The 15844-nt window shown below is 59.5% G+C and overlaps 1 protein-coding gene across 3 annotated transcripts in view; it reads left to right on the top strand.

Moving 5' to 3' along the window:
• The window catches only part of UNKL (unk like zinc finger), a 32754-nt gene extending 17026 nt beyond the window's left edge, over positions 1–15728 (top strand). For all 3 annotated transcript variants that reach the window (XM_055562661.1, XM_055562660.1, XM_055562662.1), the window contains 7 exons: positions 3237–3299; positions 5610–5787; positions 11142–11234; positions 11731–11958; positions 12555–12757; positions 12867–13124; positions 13700–15728. In XM_055562661.1, coding sequence (XP_055418636.1) covers positions 3237–3299; positions 5610–5787; positions 11142–11234; positions 11731–11958; positions 12555–12757; positions 12867–13124; positions 13700–13852 — 1176 coding nt within the window. In that variant the 3' untranslated portion in view covers positions 13853–15728. The remainder of the gene's footprint in view (positions 1–3236; positions 3300–5609; positions 5788–11141; positions 11235–11730; positions 11959–12554; positions 12758–12866; positions 13125–13699) is intronic.
• The last annotated feature ends 116 nt before the right edge of the window (positions 15729–15844 follow it).

Below are 15844 nucleotides of genomic sequence, written 5' to 3'. Positions count from 1 at the left end.
GCAGTTGGAGGCGGCCTGCCCGCAGGGTTGGTGGCGTAGAAGCGTCTAGAAGAGTCCTGGCCACGTCCTGACTCAGGTGGACTTGCTTGGCCTCGTGTTTTGTCAGAAAAGCATGCGTCAGTCGTGTGTGAGGCGCGGTCTCCGCCTGAGGGTGAAGAAGGACCCCCGTCGGTCAGGCGAGGCCGTGCTGGTGGCTCCCCCGTGAGGAGCACAGCTGACAGCTTGGGACTCAGTGTCTGAGGTGCAGGCGTGTCTCGGGGGCGCCGTCTTGGGGTAGTGAGTATCACAGGAGTTCTTCCTCTTCACCGTCCGTGACTTTGACAAAGCCGTCTGCAGGCGCTGCCTCTGCATCTGCCTGCAGATGGAGCTGAGTTCTTTCAGCGGGGCAGGGAGTTGGGCTGCCCTCCTGGGCGATGCCCGCCCTGTGCCCGGGTCGGGCTCCCAGCTCCACTGCTGCCGTTTGCAGGGCTGCACTTGGATGCAGCCCCCTCCCAGCTCCTCAGTTACCCTGAGGTGGGACTCCAGTGCAGCTCCTTCAGGGTGAATGAACAGCGGTGGTCCAGCCACCATTTCTGGTTCACCTTATGTGAGCCAGAACTCGGGAGGGCCTGAGACTGAAATCTCCAGAACTAGAAATTGAGAGAGAAGTTAATAAGATCCTCTAAGGAGTTGTTACGAAATCCCTTGTACTGCTCACCACATCAGGTCATAAGTCAAAAGGCTGAGTTGTTGGGGCAAAGAATAGCAACATTATTCAGAAAGCCAGCAGACCAAGAAAACGGTAGACTCGTGTCCCAAAGAACCCAGTTAGAAATCAGGCTTCTTTTGCACTAAAATGGGAGTGGGACTGTGGTTGGTTGGGCTAACCTGTAGATTTCAGACCATAGGCAACATTCTTTTAGTGATTAATTTGTAGCAAAAGCAATACAATACAAATGTTAAAGTGGAAGAGATCCAATATGGAGTCAGATTTGTTTTTCTATGTTACAAAGTGTCCAATAAAAGATTAGAGCAAAGTGTTTCAGAGTGAAACATCCAGCCTTCCCCTGGGCAGGAGCAGGACCTGGAAACTGGCTGTTCCTTCTGCCCCATGTTTTCAGCAAATGCTCAAACAGACTTTGAAAGTCCAGGAAACATGTGGGATCTGAGGTGCTGGGGTCAGTTGGGCCCACGCCTCGGCGTGAGGTCAGGGACGATTGGTTTGGTCAAGACCCTAAGGGAATATGTCGGTTGGGGTATTTGGAGACCGTCAGACCTCAACATGAGTCTTGCTGTCCCAAATGAGCCATTTTCATTTAAGGTGATGGTGAGGGGATTTGCTTGGTGACCTGGTAGACTGGAGCTAAGACTGAGGTCCCAATGCAGGGGGCCTGGGTTTGATCCACCTGGTCAGGGAAGTTGATCCCGTGTGCCGCAACTAAGACCCAGCACAGCCAAATAAATAAATAAATATGAAAAAATAAATAAGCCAAGTTGGGGCTCGGACTAGAGGGCAGCTTCCCTTCCCTGTTTCCCAGGATCTCATCGCCTTTGACAGCCGAGCTGAGTGTGCGTGAAGTGCCCTGTGCCCAGAGGCGCACTGCTCTCCCCACCCTCCTCCCGCCCCGTTCCAGCGTGTCTGTGAACAGCTCAGCGCCTGCTCAGTGTGATGGGAGTTCCTGGTGTCGTGGAGCATGAGCCCCCACCCCCGTCCCTGGCACAGGGCAGAGGCAGAGGGGCATGGACGGGGCAGAGCCCTGGGACTTGATGAGGAAGCCGAGTGGAGCTGTTTCAGGATGGCCTGGCTCCTTCATAGTGTAGCTTCTCCTTAGAGCGAGGATCTCGGGTCCCGGGTCAGGGCCTTGGCGCCATCGCCCAAACTGGGGTCACGGGGTCACTTGTGGAATTCTAGGAAACCGGAGATACCCAGATGGGCTCAGAGTTGAGCCATCGGGCAGGAGGAAGGGGCCCCGGTCAGGGCCAGCGTGAGCATCACTTCTCCACCCTCCATGGGTCCTCCTGCAAATGCAGAAACCAAACAGGACGGGGTGACTGGAGCCATCGCAGGCTCATGCATCATAAGATCAGACACAGGAACCAGAGTACTTCTCAGGCCTGCGGGGCGTTTCACGGCAGCTTTGTGCCAACGTTTGCCCTGAGGGAGTCCAGGCCCCAGACGCTGCAGGCAGAACCGTCCTAGCCCCAGAAGGTGGTTCGTGGGAGTCAGGAGTCCACACGCACAGGCAAGGGGGGAACGGTCCCCTTTACCCTTTCAGGGTTAGTGTCTGAGGTCCCGCAAATTAAACTGACCAAAGCCAGCTTAGCTGGAGGAAAGATTTATTATTTATTCATTGGGATGCCAGACCTGAGGAATTACCTACCGTTTTAACAGAGAGCGATAAATAGTGGAGAAGTAACTAGACCTAGGGGTTTCTGCTTTCAGGGAGCTGAATTACGGGATGGTAAAGACATGGGGGAGGAGAAGGCGATGGCACCCCACTCCAGTACTCTTGCCTGGAGAATCCCATGGACGGAGGAGCCTGGTAGGCTGCAGTCCATGGGGTTGCGAAGAGTCGGACACGACTGAGCGACTTAACTTTCACTTTTCACTTTCATGCATTGGAGAAGGAAATGGCAACCCACTTCAGTGTTCTTGCCCAGAGAATCCCAGGGATGGGGGAGCCTGGAGGGCTGCTGTCTCTGGGATTGCACAGAGTCGGACACGACTGAAGCGACTTAGCAGCAGCAGCAGCAGCAAAGACATGGGGGAAATAGTGGAAGAGGAGGGTTACGTAGAGAGTTTGTGGTAAGGTTCAGCCTCCTGCAGCCCCAAGTGATTTGAGTTCTCTGGGGTGAAGCTCTTCCCCTCCTCTTGGGAGGGAGGGGACTGTGTCCAGGCCGGAAGGAGAGGGCAGAGAATCACCTTCCAGGAAACCATCCTTTGCCTCAGGGGTTGACTTTCCAAGACTCTCCCCGCACTGGAGGTGCAGCCCTGCCTGGGACACTTTGTTTGACGCTGTGGGTTCAGGGACCTCTCACCTGCCTCCATACAGACCAGCCGAGAGCTCAGAGATCCATGTCGGGCGTGGGAAATGGAGCCCAGGAGAGCTGACGCAGAAGCAGCAACTTGAAAGCCTTTTCTGTTCCCTGGACTTCAGTGCTTGGCCTTTCCTGCCTTCCTGGTGGAGCTGAGGTCTCTCTGTGGGGTTCTGATCAACTGCTTCTCCTTCCAACAGCCAGTGCGTTTTCTGTTGCAGGCAAAGCGGAGAGAGTCACCTGCCGACGGCAGCCAGAAGGCCAGCGAGCAGGACGGCAAGCAGGTACCTCATGCTGTCTGCGACCGACCTCTGCCTGTGTTAGCACTCTGCGTGCAGCTGGTCACAGTCACCCCCGCCTCACACAGTGACCGGGCTGACGTCCACTTGTGAGACAGCTCCTTTCTCACAGCCCCCATAGAGGCGTCTGTTCCGTGTTTCCTTTGTTTTCACGTTTTAAAAAATGTACCTTAGAAATAACAGAACCAAAGCCTCTTAAAGGTTCCCCCCACCCTGGGAAAAGAAGAGGTGCCCTTCGTGGTCTTCTGTGTGGGTGATGGCCCCATAGACCGAGGCTTAAACTGCAGGCCTCAGTTCCGTCCGGAGCCCGAAGTTGCAGACGGGGTCGGCGGTGGCGGTTCCTCCTGGGGCCACCCTCTGCCGTCTGCCGGTGGGCGCCGTCTTCCCTCTGCATCTGTGTGTGTCTCCAGTCGTCCTTTTGCCATCAGGACATGAGTCCTGTTGATCAGGACCTGCCCTGACGACCTCGTCTTAACTTGATTCCCTTGGTGAAGACCCGACTCCCAGTCAGGTCCCGCCCAGAGGTGCGGGGGCAGTCAGGACCCCATGTCAGTTCCAGCCGAGCCCATGACAGCATCCGTTGGTGAGCCTGGCTCCCTCTTGGGTCACAACCTGGGCTCGTTCTCACCTCTGCGGGAGCTATGAGGCTACACGGATGCCTTCCCCCGAGTCGGACCCTTTCTCTCTGTTCTGTGCCACCCAGCTTCCCGTGTGCTCGTTTAACCGAGTTGTTTGAGAAGCAGGGATTTTTTTCAGACACGGGACGTGTGTTTTTATGCCACTGTGGAAAGGCGGAGGGAGTTTCGCCAGCTTTGCAAGGCCGGGGCCTGGCCGGCAGACAGCGAGCACACACCCTCTGCTCGATTGTCATTTGTCTCTGCTCAGCGCTTTCTTTTAAATCCCCAAGTGGACAGGGTCTTGCTGTTTCTTTTCTGCTGGTTTTCTTGGTGCCCCGAGGGTGCCTCCCAGGGGACTTTTCAGAGGGAGATAATCAGGACTTTTTGCCATTAGGAAGTTCTGAAGCCATCTCTGAAGTCAGCAGGATGGTTGAAAGTAAAAATACAACCCAGTTGCTTTGTGACTTTTTAAAAAGATATTGAAATCGAGACGTTGCTCATTAAGAATCTGAAACATGAAATGTTAACAGTAGCACAGTCAACAGGGCACTGTGGCTATGGTCTCAGGGCTGTGGAGGAAGGGCCTGGAGAGGAGTGGGATGCATGGCGGGGCACCTCGAGAGGAGTGGGCAGTTTCTGATGTGATGTATGAGCTGTACCCCCTCAGGTGCTGTGAGCAGGCTGGCCAGGTTCATCTACCAGCCAGTGCTCACCTACACCCAGGGACCCCCTCCGTCCTGTCCCCAAGCCAGGCTCCAGGGACAGTGAACAGGGGTTGGGGGGCGGTATCGGAAAGCCATCTAAGAAGGACCCTGGGACCCTGAGCTTTCTACTTGTTTGAAGGGTCTGCTGGAATGCCCAGGGGACGCCATGGCCGTGAGGCTGGCCTGCTGGCTCTTGCAGGCAATTGGTGCTCAGAGCTGCTTTGGGGACCCCTTCCTGCGTGTGGGTGCTGTCCGCTCCTCCCTAGGACCTCCGTCTCCTCCTGCAGCTACAGAACCCTGAGTCCCTGGGCCCCGACAGGAAAGCCCAGACAACACACCGTCTCACTTTGCTATAGCCTCTGACTCCTGGTTTCCTGGTGACCTTGGAAAGCCCCGAGGCCTGACTTCATGACTCAGTCCTGGTTCATTTTTATTGCTGCCTTTACTGTGCGCAGTGCCCTCCACGTTCCTGGCTGTTTATCCAAGATAGTGCCAGTTCTTTTCCTTTTAATCTATCCAATAAAGATAATGCGAATTGCCCCAATCTTTTATTTTTGTTGTTGGATAATGAAATTACAAGATTATTTCATCGAAATCATCAGAAGCATTGCTGGCTGTCTGCTCGTGCCGTGGCAGCTTCTTTCTTTCTGCTCTGCATCGCTATTACCATGATTCTTACTATTGTCACTATAAAGAATGACACTCTCTGGATGCACTTGTTCCCATCCCTGGGTGGTAACAGCTTATGATTCTGCGGCGACGGTTTCTAACTAACCAGACGTTTAAAGCCCCTCCCTCTAGAATATCTGGAAGAGTAGTTGGCTCTCTGGTCTGCTGCGGGGAGCGAAGCGACCTGGCCTGTCCGTTGTGACTCTGTCGTTTCTGTCCCCCAGTGTCCTCTGTCACTGCGCGGCCCTGGTCACGTTGCTGTCCCCGAGCCCAGCGCTGGCTCATCCTGTTGTGTCTTTGCACAGAGCCACCTTGCGGTGTTGGCAGTGGGTCACCCCCTCGCTCCCAGCGTGAGTTCCAGCCTCGCGTCCAGCCTGGCGTCCAGCACCGGCTCAGGCGGCTCCTCGCCCACCGCTCTGCCCGCCCTCTCGGCCCGCCCCCACCCGCTCGACCCTTCTGGCAGCGCCGGCGAGGGCGTCCCAGGTAAGCCCGGGGCTCTGCTGCCTCTCTGCACTTGCCTTGACACCTTCCGGTGCACGCGTGTGTGCGCACGCTCCTTTGTAGAAGAGCGTTTCCGGTGGTCACCTGCCACTCCGGCCGTGCTGCCCCGGGAGCGCGCCTACCTCGCTGGGCGCCACAAGCGGCAGAGGGGATGTGGCGCCCTCTGGCGGGGCCAGAGCGGCAGCACCACCGAGAGCCCGAGGCTTGAGAAATGACGGGGGCTTGTAGGTCCGACTGTGACCAGGGTGGGGAGCGGCAGGCGTCCCTGGCGGCTGGGCGTCCTTGTGGGTTTGTGAACTAATCACCCATGTAATCGGACGTGGGGGTTCGGTTAGGGGCGGTGGTTGGGGTGCAGAGCCCTGGCCGGGACTGTGGTGAAAGCCCAGGGAAGAGTGGAGCTGGTGCGTGAGATGGCGCCTGCCAGGTCAAGCCGGTCCCCTGGTCCCTGTCTGGCAGTGGGCACCTTGCTGTTGTGGGAAGTCACAGAACGTTCAGAGCTGCCCTCTGGCCCCGGGAGGAGGGCCCTGGCTGGCCTTTCTGCTGTTGGCACCCAGGACCCGGAGGGTACAGCTCCCCCCGCCCCCACGCCCCACTCCCCTATTCCTTCCCCGCCCCCCCGCCCCCCCCCCTCCACTGCGGGGCTGACAGGTGCGGGCTGCCCTGCTTCCCCCGGGGTGCACCTCTGCGATGCACTCACTGCCTGAGAGTCAGCTCAAACAAGCCGGTGCTCCTTGCAGACCTCGCCTTTCATGGACTCCGTGGAGCCCTTTCAGGGCCACTGGGCAGGTTCCTCTTTCTTGCCTTCCACCTCACACAAACAGGTGGAGCCCTGCAGAGTTCACTGCCAGGTGGCTGGCAAACGGTGGGACCCGGGAGGGAGGGACCCGGGAGGGAGGGACCCGAGGCTGTGGGCAGCTGAGGGCAGGGTCACGGCCTGTTGACCCACGGGCGCTAGGTTGAGTGTTTTACTTGAGCCGCTGCGGGTGGGCAGGGTAGGAGCAGCCGGCCGGCGACAGGGCTTGCGGAGATCCCACTTTAACCTACCAGAGCAGCCCTCGCCGCGGTGGTTTTCGCACACTTTGTGCCCGGGGTCCCAGCATGCCGCCTCGCAGCGCCGGCAGAGTCAGGTGCTGGTGCGAAGAGGTGGAGTGCCCCGCCGAAGGCCCGTGCTCTGGGCGGTGGGGACGCGGTGCTCCGAGGACGCGGAGCCGCGAGGCGAGCACTAGTCCGTCCGCAAGCACCTGTCTGCACGGCGGGGCGGGGCCAGGGACCAGGGCTAGGGGTGGGGTACCCTGGGGGCGGGGCCAGGGGCGGGGCGGGGCAGTGGGACGGGGTACCCAGGGGCCTGCGTCACCGGGGCGGGACGTTTCGGGGGCGGGGCGATCTAAAGCTTACGTCACCGGGGCGGGACATCAGGGGCGGGGCATCCCGTTTCGGGGCGGGGTGATCAGGTTTGCGTCACCAGGGGCGGGGCCGGCGCGGGCAGGCGGGGAGCGGGCCGCGTTTGAATCGGGCGGCGGTGATGGCGGTACCAACGCGGGGTGCGGGAACGGTGAGTCAGCATCGTCAGCCCCACTCCGGTAAGGTGTGGGCCGTCATTCCCCGGAGCTGCGGATGGGGCGGTGCGCTAACTGCCCCCCGCTAGATGCACCCCCCATCCCCTCCCCGCAGGCGGCCAACTCCCGTCCCCCCAAGCGGGCCAGGTGACCCCTCAGGTGCGGTGCATCCGCTTCTTCCTCTCGCCACCCTGGCTGCCCCCTCCGCTCCCAGTGGCCCTCGTAGCAGTCTGCGGCACCCGCGCCCCGACCAGGTGTGACAGCCAGGGGTCCATGCCAGGATCTTAGGGGTTGCGAAATGAGGCCAAAACAAATCTCCCGTCTTTAGGACCCTGTTCTGCGGGGGCGCCCGGGTCTTCCCTGCGTGGGCGCCATCCGCCGGGCTCTCCAGGGAAACCTGCATCGCCTAGCGGGGGTGGGTGTCCCGCTCCCAGGGTCCCTACCTTGTCCTGCTGCGAACTGCCGCTGCGCGCTATGGGGAACGCAGACCAGCAGTGAGCCGGTTTGTCGGGTGCGTGTCCATCCAGCAATTAGCGGAAGGACAGCCTGCCAGGGGCATCCTGGCCCGCCCCAGGGGGTGACGGGTCAGGGTTTCCCATTCTGGCCTCAAATTTCTTGCGCTGTAAGTTGTCCCCATGTGTCGCCTGGTCCTGGGGACCTGGGCATCCCTCAGATGTGCTGTGTCACGTTGGGAACTGAGCTTTGTCAGGGCTGTTACTCAGCAGTTTTCAGCTAATTGCTCACTAATGTCTGGGCAGTTCCTGGCATTTCGACAGGGCAGGTTAGAGGCAGGTACGGCAGGTTAGAGGTCAGATGACTCAGTCACGTCGATTCTGAGTGTTAGAAGTCATTTCTTTTGAGAGAACATCTCAGAACCTGGGTCTGATCTCAGGAAGCAGTAGGGTGTGTAGTAGGACAAGAGAAGCAGCACTGATTCTTTTGGGGGCCGGGACACCTCTCGGGGTCATCTGCCACCACCCCACACAGGCTGTGGCTTGTCAGGTGAGACTTAGTCCCGGTTGTGCCCTGGCTACACCTGAGGGGGGCAGGGCAACAGCAAGGTTCTTCTGTGCTGAGTCACAGGGTGGGGGTGGGGAGTGGGATGAAGTAAATGCTTTCGAGGTGAAAAAGGCTCCTGCGCTCAGTTTATTTCTATCTATCCATCCGTTCCTTCCTTTTACATGCCTTTGTTAGTCAAAAAAACGTTTCTGAAACTCGGCCAGCTTTGAAGCCAACCTGATCCCCCCACTGCAGGGTGAAGGGCTAAGTCCACATTGTTGGGCCCAGCTGACTGGCATGTCCCAGGCAGTGGACGTGTCAGGCCAGTTCGGGAGCCTGGGGAGGTGGTGCAGGGCAAGTATGCAATGGGTGGGTCACCCTGCTTATGCACAGCAGGTGAGTCTACACGTCAGCCCGCAGTGGTCTGGGTCTGAGATGGACCACACAGTCCAGGTGACTTGAAGGGATCTAGGAGGGGGAGATTCTGAGAACGGTTTTGGAGTTTTCTCAGAACTGCTGGGGCTGATGGGAGCTGTGAGTGAAGCTGCTGCCCACAGCAGTGCTGCAGTGTGAAGGCAGAGAGGAGCCCTTGCTGGGGTGGGTGAGGGTGAGAGAGGGTCCTGCTGGGAAGTGTGGACCAGTCACTGAGGGGGGTGCATCTTTTCCAGGAGGCAGGGCTTGGGACATGAAGGGGTTGGCATCCCTAAAAGTCTCCTCCTGGGACAGAAGAGGTCAGGGTTGGGGGCAGCCTGCAGAGATGGGGGCCCTGAGGGGCTGGGGGGGAGGAGCTGAGGGCCGCGCTGGGCTCCTGCTCAGCACGTGGGTGCCGGTGCAGCAGCCTGAGGGAGGCACCGCGCACACAGTTTGCTAAGGGGCCAGGGCTGCTGTGGGTCCTCCCTTGCCGGCAGGCGGTGATGCAGCCACGCTGGAGGACAGCTGGTGTCTGCAGGTCAGCACCACAGAGGTCACTGGTGTCCGGGGGTGACAGCCACAGGAGGGGCTGCGGGGCTGCCAAGGAGGACGGGAAGGCCAGGAGGTGGCCCCAGGCAGAGGAGGGAAGAGGGACAGGTGGAGGGTGGCGGTGGGGGCATTTAGGAGCACCACTCAGGGCTGGGGGGCAAGGTTGGGGCAACAGTTTGAAGAGTGAGACGGAAACTGGGGATCACAAGAAGTGGGGGTCAGCCAACTCGGGTTGGATTTGGGTGAGGGCCTGCGGGGCCTGCCATCATGTCTTAGGAAGGGTGGGAGCCAGAGGTGGCCCCCTTTGCAGAGTTGACCGAGGCAGGAGGGGTCCTTAGAGGCCTGAAGCCCTAGGCCTGCAGGAGGTGCTGTTGGGCACAGAGAACAGCCTGGTGAGAGGATGGGTGGTCCCAATTACTGTTGGTTAAATTAAAGGCCTGCCTCAGCCCTGCACTGTCTGCCTCTGACCCTGGGAACGTGACCTTATTTAGAAACAAGTCTTTGCAGGAAATTCCCTGGTGGTCCAGCGGTTAGGACTCCTCGCTTTCACTGCCCAGGGCCTAGGATCAACCCCTGGTCGGGAACTAAGGTCCTGCAAGCCGTGAAGTGCAGCCTGCCCCCCACCAAAAAGTGAAAAATACAAGTCTTTACTGGTGTAATTAAGGTAAAATGAGGTCATTAGGATGGGTCCTAATATGATATAACGTGTCCTTAGAAGAAGGAAACTTGGATACAGAATACAGGGGAGGGACGACCACGTGAGGACAAGGCGCTGGGGAGGCCAGAGCATCCACAGACCGAGGACCACTGAGGATTGCCCGCTGGGAAGGCAGGAGGGTGGGCCCCTGGAGCCTGGGTGGAAGTGCAGCTCTCTTCTGCTTGTCGGTCACCGTCCAAGAATTCTGCCACTTGGCACCGGGCAGCTGGGAGCGGAGGCGGGAGGCTGACCCAGAGCAGGCAGGCCTAACGAGGGTCCCATGGTCCACTACTGGCTGGAGTCTGGGGCCTCTTGAAATGGGCCTCGGTGCATCCGCCAGGCATCAGGGGCACTGTGGGGCCCTGTGGCCAGCAGGGGGCACAGGACCAGGCTGTGCCAGAGAGGCCCCAGCCTTCTGGAGGGGGTGCTCTGGAGTGGACCCCAGCGGGGTTGGGGACAGAAGGGATCTGGGGCGGCAGCGCTCCCATGTGCTGGGCCCTCAGCATCAGCATGTCTCCCCAGACCTGGTTGTGGCTTGTGCTGGGTGGCCGCTCAGGCCCTGGGTCTGTCCCTGAAGCTCCTGCTCCCCCGGACCCTGGTCCCCAGGCCACACCTTCCCCAAGTTGCCCCCATGGGGCCACGGGAACTCGGGGGGTTGGCGGACCCGACCTTGGCCGTCCCGAGACAGCGTCCCACTCGATGCCAGGGCCCGGAGGGCGTGTCAGGTGGGGACAGTGGGGGGTGGTCAGCACCAAGGGGGCCACGGCCCTTTCCCCTGTCCCTTTGGCAGGCCTGGGGGGGTGCACGGGGGTCCCCAGCAGAACAGGAGGGAAACAGCCCTGCCCACTTGTGGGACCTGGTTTGGGCCCTGGGGTGGAGGTCAGTGCAGGTCCCCCCCGCGTTGTCCATGAGCCCCTTTCTCCCCATGGACATTGCCCTCCTCAGATTTTCTTTACTAGGCAGGCATGTGATCTGGTCAGATTTTACCAAATGATCAGAAGTTCAGTCGGCGAGATGAGGGCTGTGTTGACATGGCTATAGGAGGGGCGGACCCCGAGCCTAGGCGGGTCCCCCTGCCACAGGAGCCTGGATCCCCCCTTGGTGACACTAGGTCTGTCCTGCAGGATCCACGCTAGACCTTCACCTTGGTGACATCAGCCTCGTGCCCCCAGATAAGGACCTGGAGGAACACGACGGCCGTGACCTGGGACCCACAGGTAGTGCCTAAGCCGATGCCTTCCAGGACCACCCCCTGTGCCTCTGGGGTGGGAGGGGTCCTGTCTGCCTCCCTGTACCCCCGCACCCCAAAGCCCCTGCAGAGTCGGGGGCAGGCCTTTGTGGCCATTCCGAGGAGACGAGTAACCACCACATTGGTATGAAGACAAATAGGTTCACAGTTCACATCAGATACTGAATCGTTTTCTTCAGTGTAAAAGTTCATCTTTTTTTTTTTTTTTTTTAATTTCTCTGATCTTAAAACCACTTCTGGGGCCTAAAACATCCTGGGACCACTGTGCCTGTGGACAGGTCACCCAGGAGGGCCTAGAGAGCATCTGAGGGGTGAGACGTGTGGCCTTCTCACCTGGGTGGGAGTCCCCCAGCTTGGGCAGTGCCGGGTGATTCCAGGGCAGAGGGTCTCCTGTTGTGTCTGGTCCCTGGGGCTGCAGCGACCGCCTCCCACTAACTTGACGCCACTCCCCCAACTCCGTGCAGGTCAGAGGTCGCTGGGGGGCTCTGCCCCCGTGGCCATCCCGGGCTGCCTGCCGCGTTCCCCATCGCTGCACTCCTCCTCATCCCTGTCTGCCTCCCCGCTTGGCTCCTTCTCCCAGTCCCTGCCGGGCCCACTCATCTCCTCAGCCATGACGCCCCCCCAGCAGCCGCCGCCCCTCAAGTCAGAGCCCAGAGCACTGGGCTCCTCAGTCTCGTCCTACAACTCTTTTGGTGAGTGGCCTCGTGGGGCCCCAGGGTTGGGGGAGCCACAGTGCAGTCCATCATGTCCTGTTGCCGCTGCTCGGTTGCACGTGCCCTGGGGATGGGGCCTGGGGTTCGCACCTGGACCTCTGGGGGGGTTAGCGTGTCTGGGACCCCATGCCGCCCTAGGACGCCACTGTGGTGGGACCCGCCTCGTGTCGCAGGCTGCCAGGTGCACGAAGTCAGCAGAGGCCAAGCACAGAAGCAGATGGATTTGCAGAATCCATCTGCAAATGGAAACTTGTGATCTGTTTTAAAAGAAACAATGTTATTTTTATTTTTAAAGAAACCATGTTTTTAAATACTTGTTTTACTCTCTGATGTCATATACCTCAATAGATGTCACTCACGTAACCAGAAACCCTGTGGGGTCCTCCAGGTCCTAAGTGTGGATAGGGTTCTGGGACCAAGGTCTGAGCTCCGCGGCCCCCACAACACAGCTCTTCGGGCGAGTGATGGCACAGGGGTCCTTGTCGGGGGGCAGGGCTGGGGTCCCCAGAGCTGGCTGGGGGGATGCCCAAGAGGCCCAAGCTCGAGCAGGCTGACGCCAGCTCCTCCACACTCAGGCTTGAACGGCGTCCCCGGCAGCATCTGGGACTTCGTCTCCGGCAGCTTCTCTCCCAGCCCGTCCCCAATCCTGAACGCCGGCCCCGCGGCCTCCTCAGGCGTGAGTCCCAGCAGCGCCGAGCTGGCCCGGGTCCGGCGGCAGCTGGACGAGGCCAAGAGGAAGATCCGGCAGTGGGAGGAGTCCTGGCAGCAGGTGAAGCAGGTGAGCTGGGGGGGCCGCGGGGCAGGGCCCATGGGGCGGGGTGCGGGGCTGAGCAGGGCTTGGGGCGGGGCGCCGGCTCCGCAGGGTCACCGTGGCTCCTGGGTTTCAGGCCTGCGACGCATGGCAGCGGGAGGCCAAGGAGGCTAAGGAGCGGGCGCTCGCGGCCGACAGTGCCCGGCAGCTGGCGCTGCAGAAGAAGGAGGAGGTGGAGGCGCAATTCCGACGGCTGCAGGAGGAACTGGAGGGCCGGGGCTTGGCCTCCGCGCTCCCCGGGCTGAGCGGCTGCGGCGACATCGGTGCCATCCCCCTGCCCAAGCTGCACTCGCTGCAGAGTCAGCTGCGCCTGGATTTGGAGGCGGTGGACGGGGTGAGTACAGGCTCGTCCTCAAGGAACCAGCGGGCTGAGCACCGAGGTGGGGCGGGGGGCCTGGTACAGCTTCCCTTCGCTCCCCCTTTGCCTCCTCTCAGCCACCGTGCCCCCCTGGACAGGGGCCACGTCACCCACGTCTTTGGGTCACCCTCCAGGGTCCTTGGTTACCCCCCTGCTGTAGTGCTGAACCCGCTGCCCTTGGCTCAGCAGGAAGACCCTTCCACACCAGGCATTTTGTTAGAGCTCGGGGCGTCTGGGGGCTGCCCGCCCCTGCCTGTCACGCACGTCACTTCCCTGGCCCGGCCTGCACACACCTCATCTCCGAAGGGCCTGTACACAGGCTTTGGCTTTTCTCGACGGAGGCTGTTCAGGAGCTGGGGTCCATCCTGCCCAGGCCCTTCCACGGGCCGCCTGCCCAGCTCCCCTCCCCTCGCCCTGTGGGGGCGCAGGCCCTGGGAGCCCAGCCCCACCCCGGAGGCTTGTGGTGGATCCTCCCGCCCCCTCCTGGCTCCTGGGTGGCCGCAGGAGGGCAGCCTGCCCCAGCCTAATGGTGCTTCACGCCTGGCCCGCAGGTGATCTTCCAGCTGCGGGCGAAGCAGTGCGTGGTGTGCGGGGAGTGTGCCGGCGCCGTCCTGCGGCCCTGCCAGCACCGCGTGCTCTGCGAGCCCTGCGCGGCCAGCGCCCCCGAGTGCGCCTACTGCGCGGGCCAGCCCCTGCCCTGGTGATGGCTGCCTCGTCCGCTTCCTGGTGCCACTGACGTCGGGACCCGAGCCCCGCACGGCCCACCCACGGCCTCAGACTCTTCCTCGAAGACCCTGGTGCCCCACGGGGCGTGAAGGCAGGGTGACCCATCGGGGTCTGTGGTCCTGACGCCACTGTGACTGGATCCTGGGAGCTCGAGTCCCGAGAAGCACTTTGTAGATGGAAGAGTTTAGGCAGAGGTTCCAAGTTGCTCTGAGCTGCTTTGAGGTTCGTGTTTTTAATATGCGATAATATGAAGCTTTACACGTGTACTGTGAACAGAGCACTTCTTCTTGGTCTCTCAGCCCATATCAAGGTAACCATGCTAGTTCCTATCTGAGATTAGTACTTATGAAGTGAGCATTTATCTAGTAGTGAGAGATACCTAGGATTTTTACAGTTTTCAAATTAAGTGCAAACCAATAGTATTTATAGCAGAGTGATTATTGAGAGACATATACATGTAGATGAAGTTTTATGATGGGAACTCACTTCCTGATCGTGTGCACAGTAACTGCAGCGTCAGTGACAGCCCTGTGGCCACAGGCCCCGCTCAAGTGCCTATGCCTCGGAGAGCCGGGGATGGCGCGTTCCTCCTCTCTGGACCCGGCCAGCGTGCGAGGCAGCGGGGCAGCTGGGGGGGCCCTCGATGCTCCCCCTCCCTCAAGCTCGCTGGTGGGCTTCCTGGCTGGAGCCACGCCCACAGTCAGTCGCCCACCCGTGTGGGAGACACTGTTGCCAGGTCTTTGTCCAGGTGTTGTGGTCATGTGACCACAAGGTGGTGGAGGACCTGGCCACCGTGAGGGCTGTGCAGAGCCAGGGTGCAGCAGGGCTGCTGGGAACAGGTCAGATCTCAGTGCCAGCTTCGGTCTCTCCTGTCTGCGTTGGGTCACTTTTCCGAGGAATCTGGGAGGAAGTAAAAGCTGTCTATAGTTGGCTGAGACCTTACCTGCAGACGTAGATAGGGCAAGGATCTCCCTGGAGTCTGCTGCGGGCACGGAGCGGGGACTGGGCCCTGGCCCAGAAGGGACTAGCTGCCCCTGCCTGCCTGCCCAGGGCTGTGCCAAAGACTTTATATAGCATTTTTTTAAAGTGCAAAGTGACTAGGTAAAAATTTTTATCAGTGACCAAATTAGAATGTATTTACTATAGTGAGAGCTTGAAAACCTTTTTTTAACGTAAGACACACTGATGGGAAAGCTGTCATTCAAAGGTGGGTCCATGGCTCCATGCAGCTCACCCGCTGCTAACGGTAACTCTGACTCAGTTGTGGTGAACCTTTGTTTCTAATTATAGTGATGATGATTTATTAGCTCTTAGAAATTACGTCTATTTTGTGCTACTGTTATCACTGTTTAAAGTTCTTTATTTTTATTAATATTTATGCACTTGTTTCCCACAGCAGGCCTTTGGCCTTCTAGGGAAACGGGACAATGTCTGTAATCGACATCTAGCCTAGACATTTTCAAATTATAAACAGGAACAATTAAGCTTTAGGTGTATTTATAAGCTACCCCGGTCAGTACTCTCTGTGGGGTTCCGGAAACTGGAGGCGCACCCCCCAGGTACTTGCTGGCTCTGAGGACAGGTGCGGTCGGAAGACCAAAGAACCACCGGGGTGGGGCTCCTGGGCTGCCCCCCAGCGGCCGGGTGGCCCTGGCCTTCTGAGGGGCTGAGCAGGCCTCCCAGGCTGGGCCAGGCCGGGCTCAGGGTCTCAGGGTGTCACCGCCCCGCACTCGGGTGACAAGGGGGTGCTGGGTGTAGTAGCTGAAGCTACACGGTGCTTGGCGAGGCCGCGCTTCTTGCTGCCGAGTGTCAGCTCCTGAGTGCTCAGTGTTAGCGGTGACATTCCATCATCCCACCGTCTGTCGCTGTGGGCAGAAGACCTCGACTCCTTGTGGACGCTTCATACAAATTAATTTATGGAAGCCCCAATCTGTATGTTTGAGTGTTTAGATGAGAATGTTATTGGGATG

Source organism: Bubalus kerabau, chromosome 23, assembly GCF_029407905.1.
Source record: "Bubalus kerabau isolate K-KA32 ecotype Philippines breed swamp buffalo chromosome 23, PCC_UOA_SB_1v2, whole genome shotgun sequence".
In the NCBI taxonomy this organism is placed as follows: Eukaryota; Metazoa; Chordata; class Mammalia; order Artiodactyla; family Bovidae; genus Bubalus; species Bubalus kerabau.
Note: the sequence above shows the minus strand (reverse complement) of the source record. Positions and strands in the feature narration are given on the sequence as shown.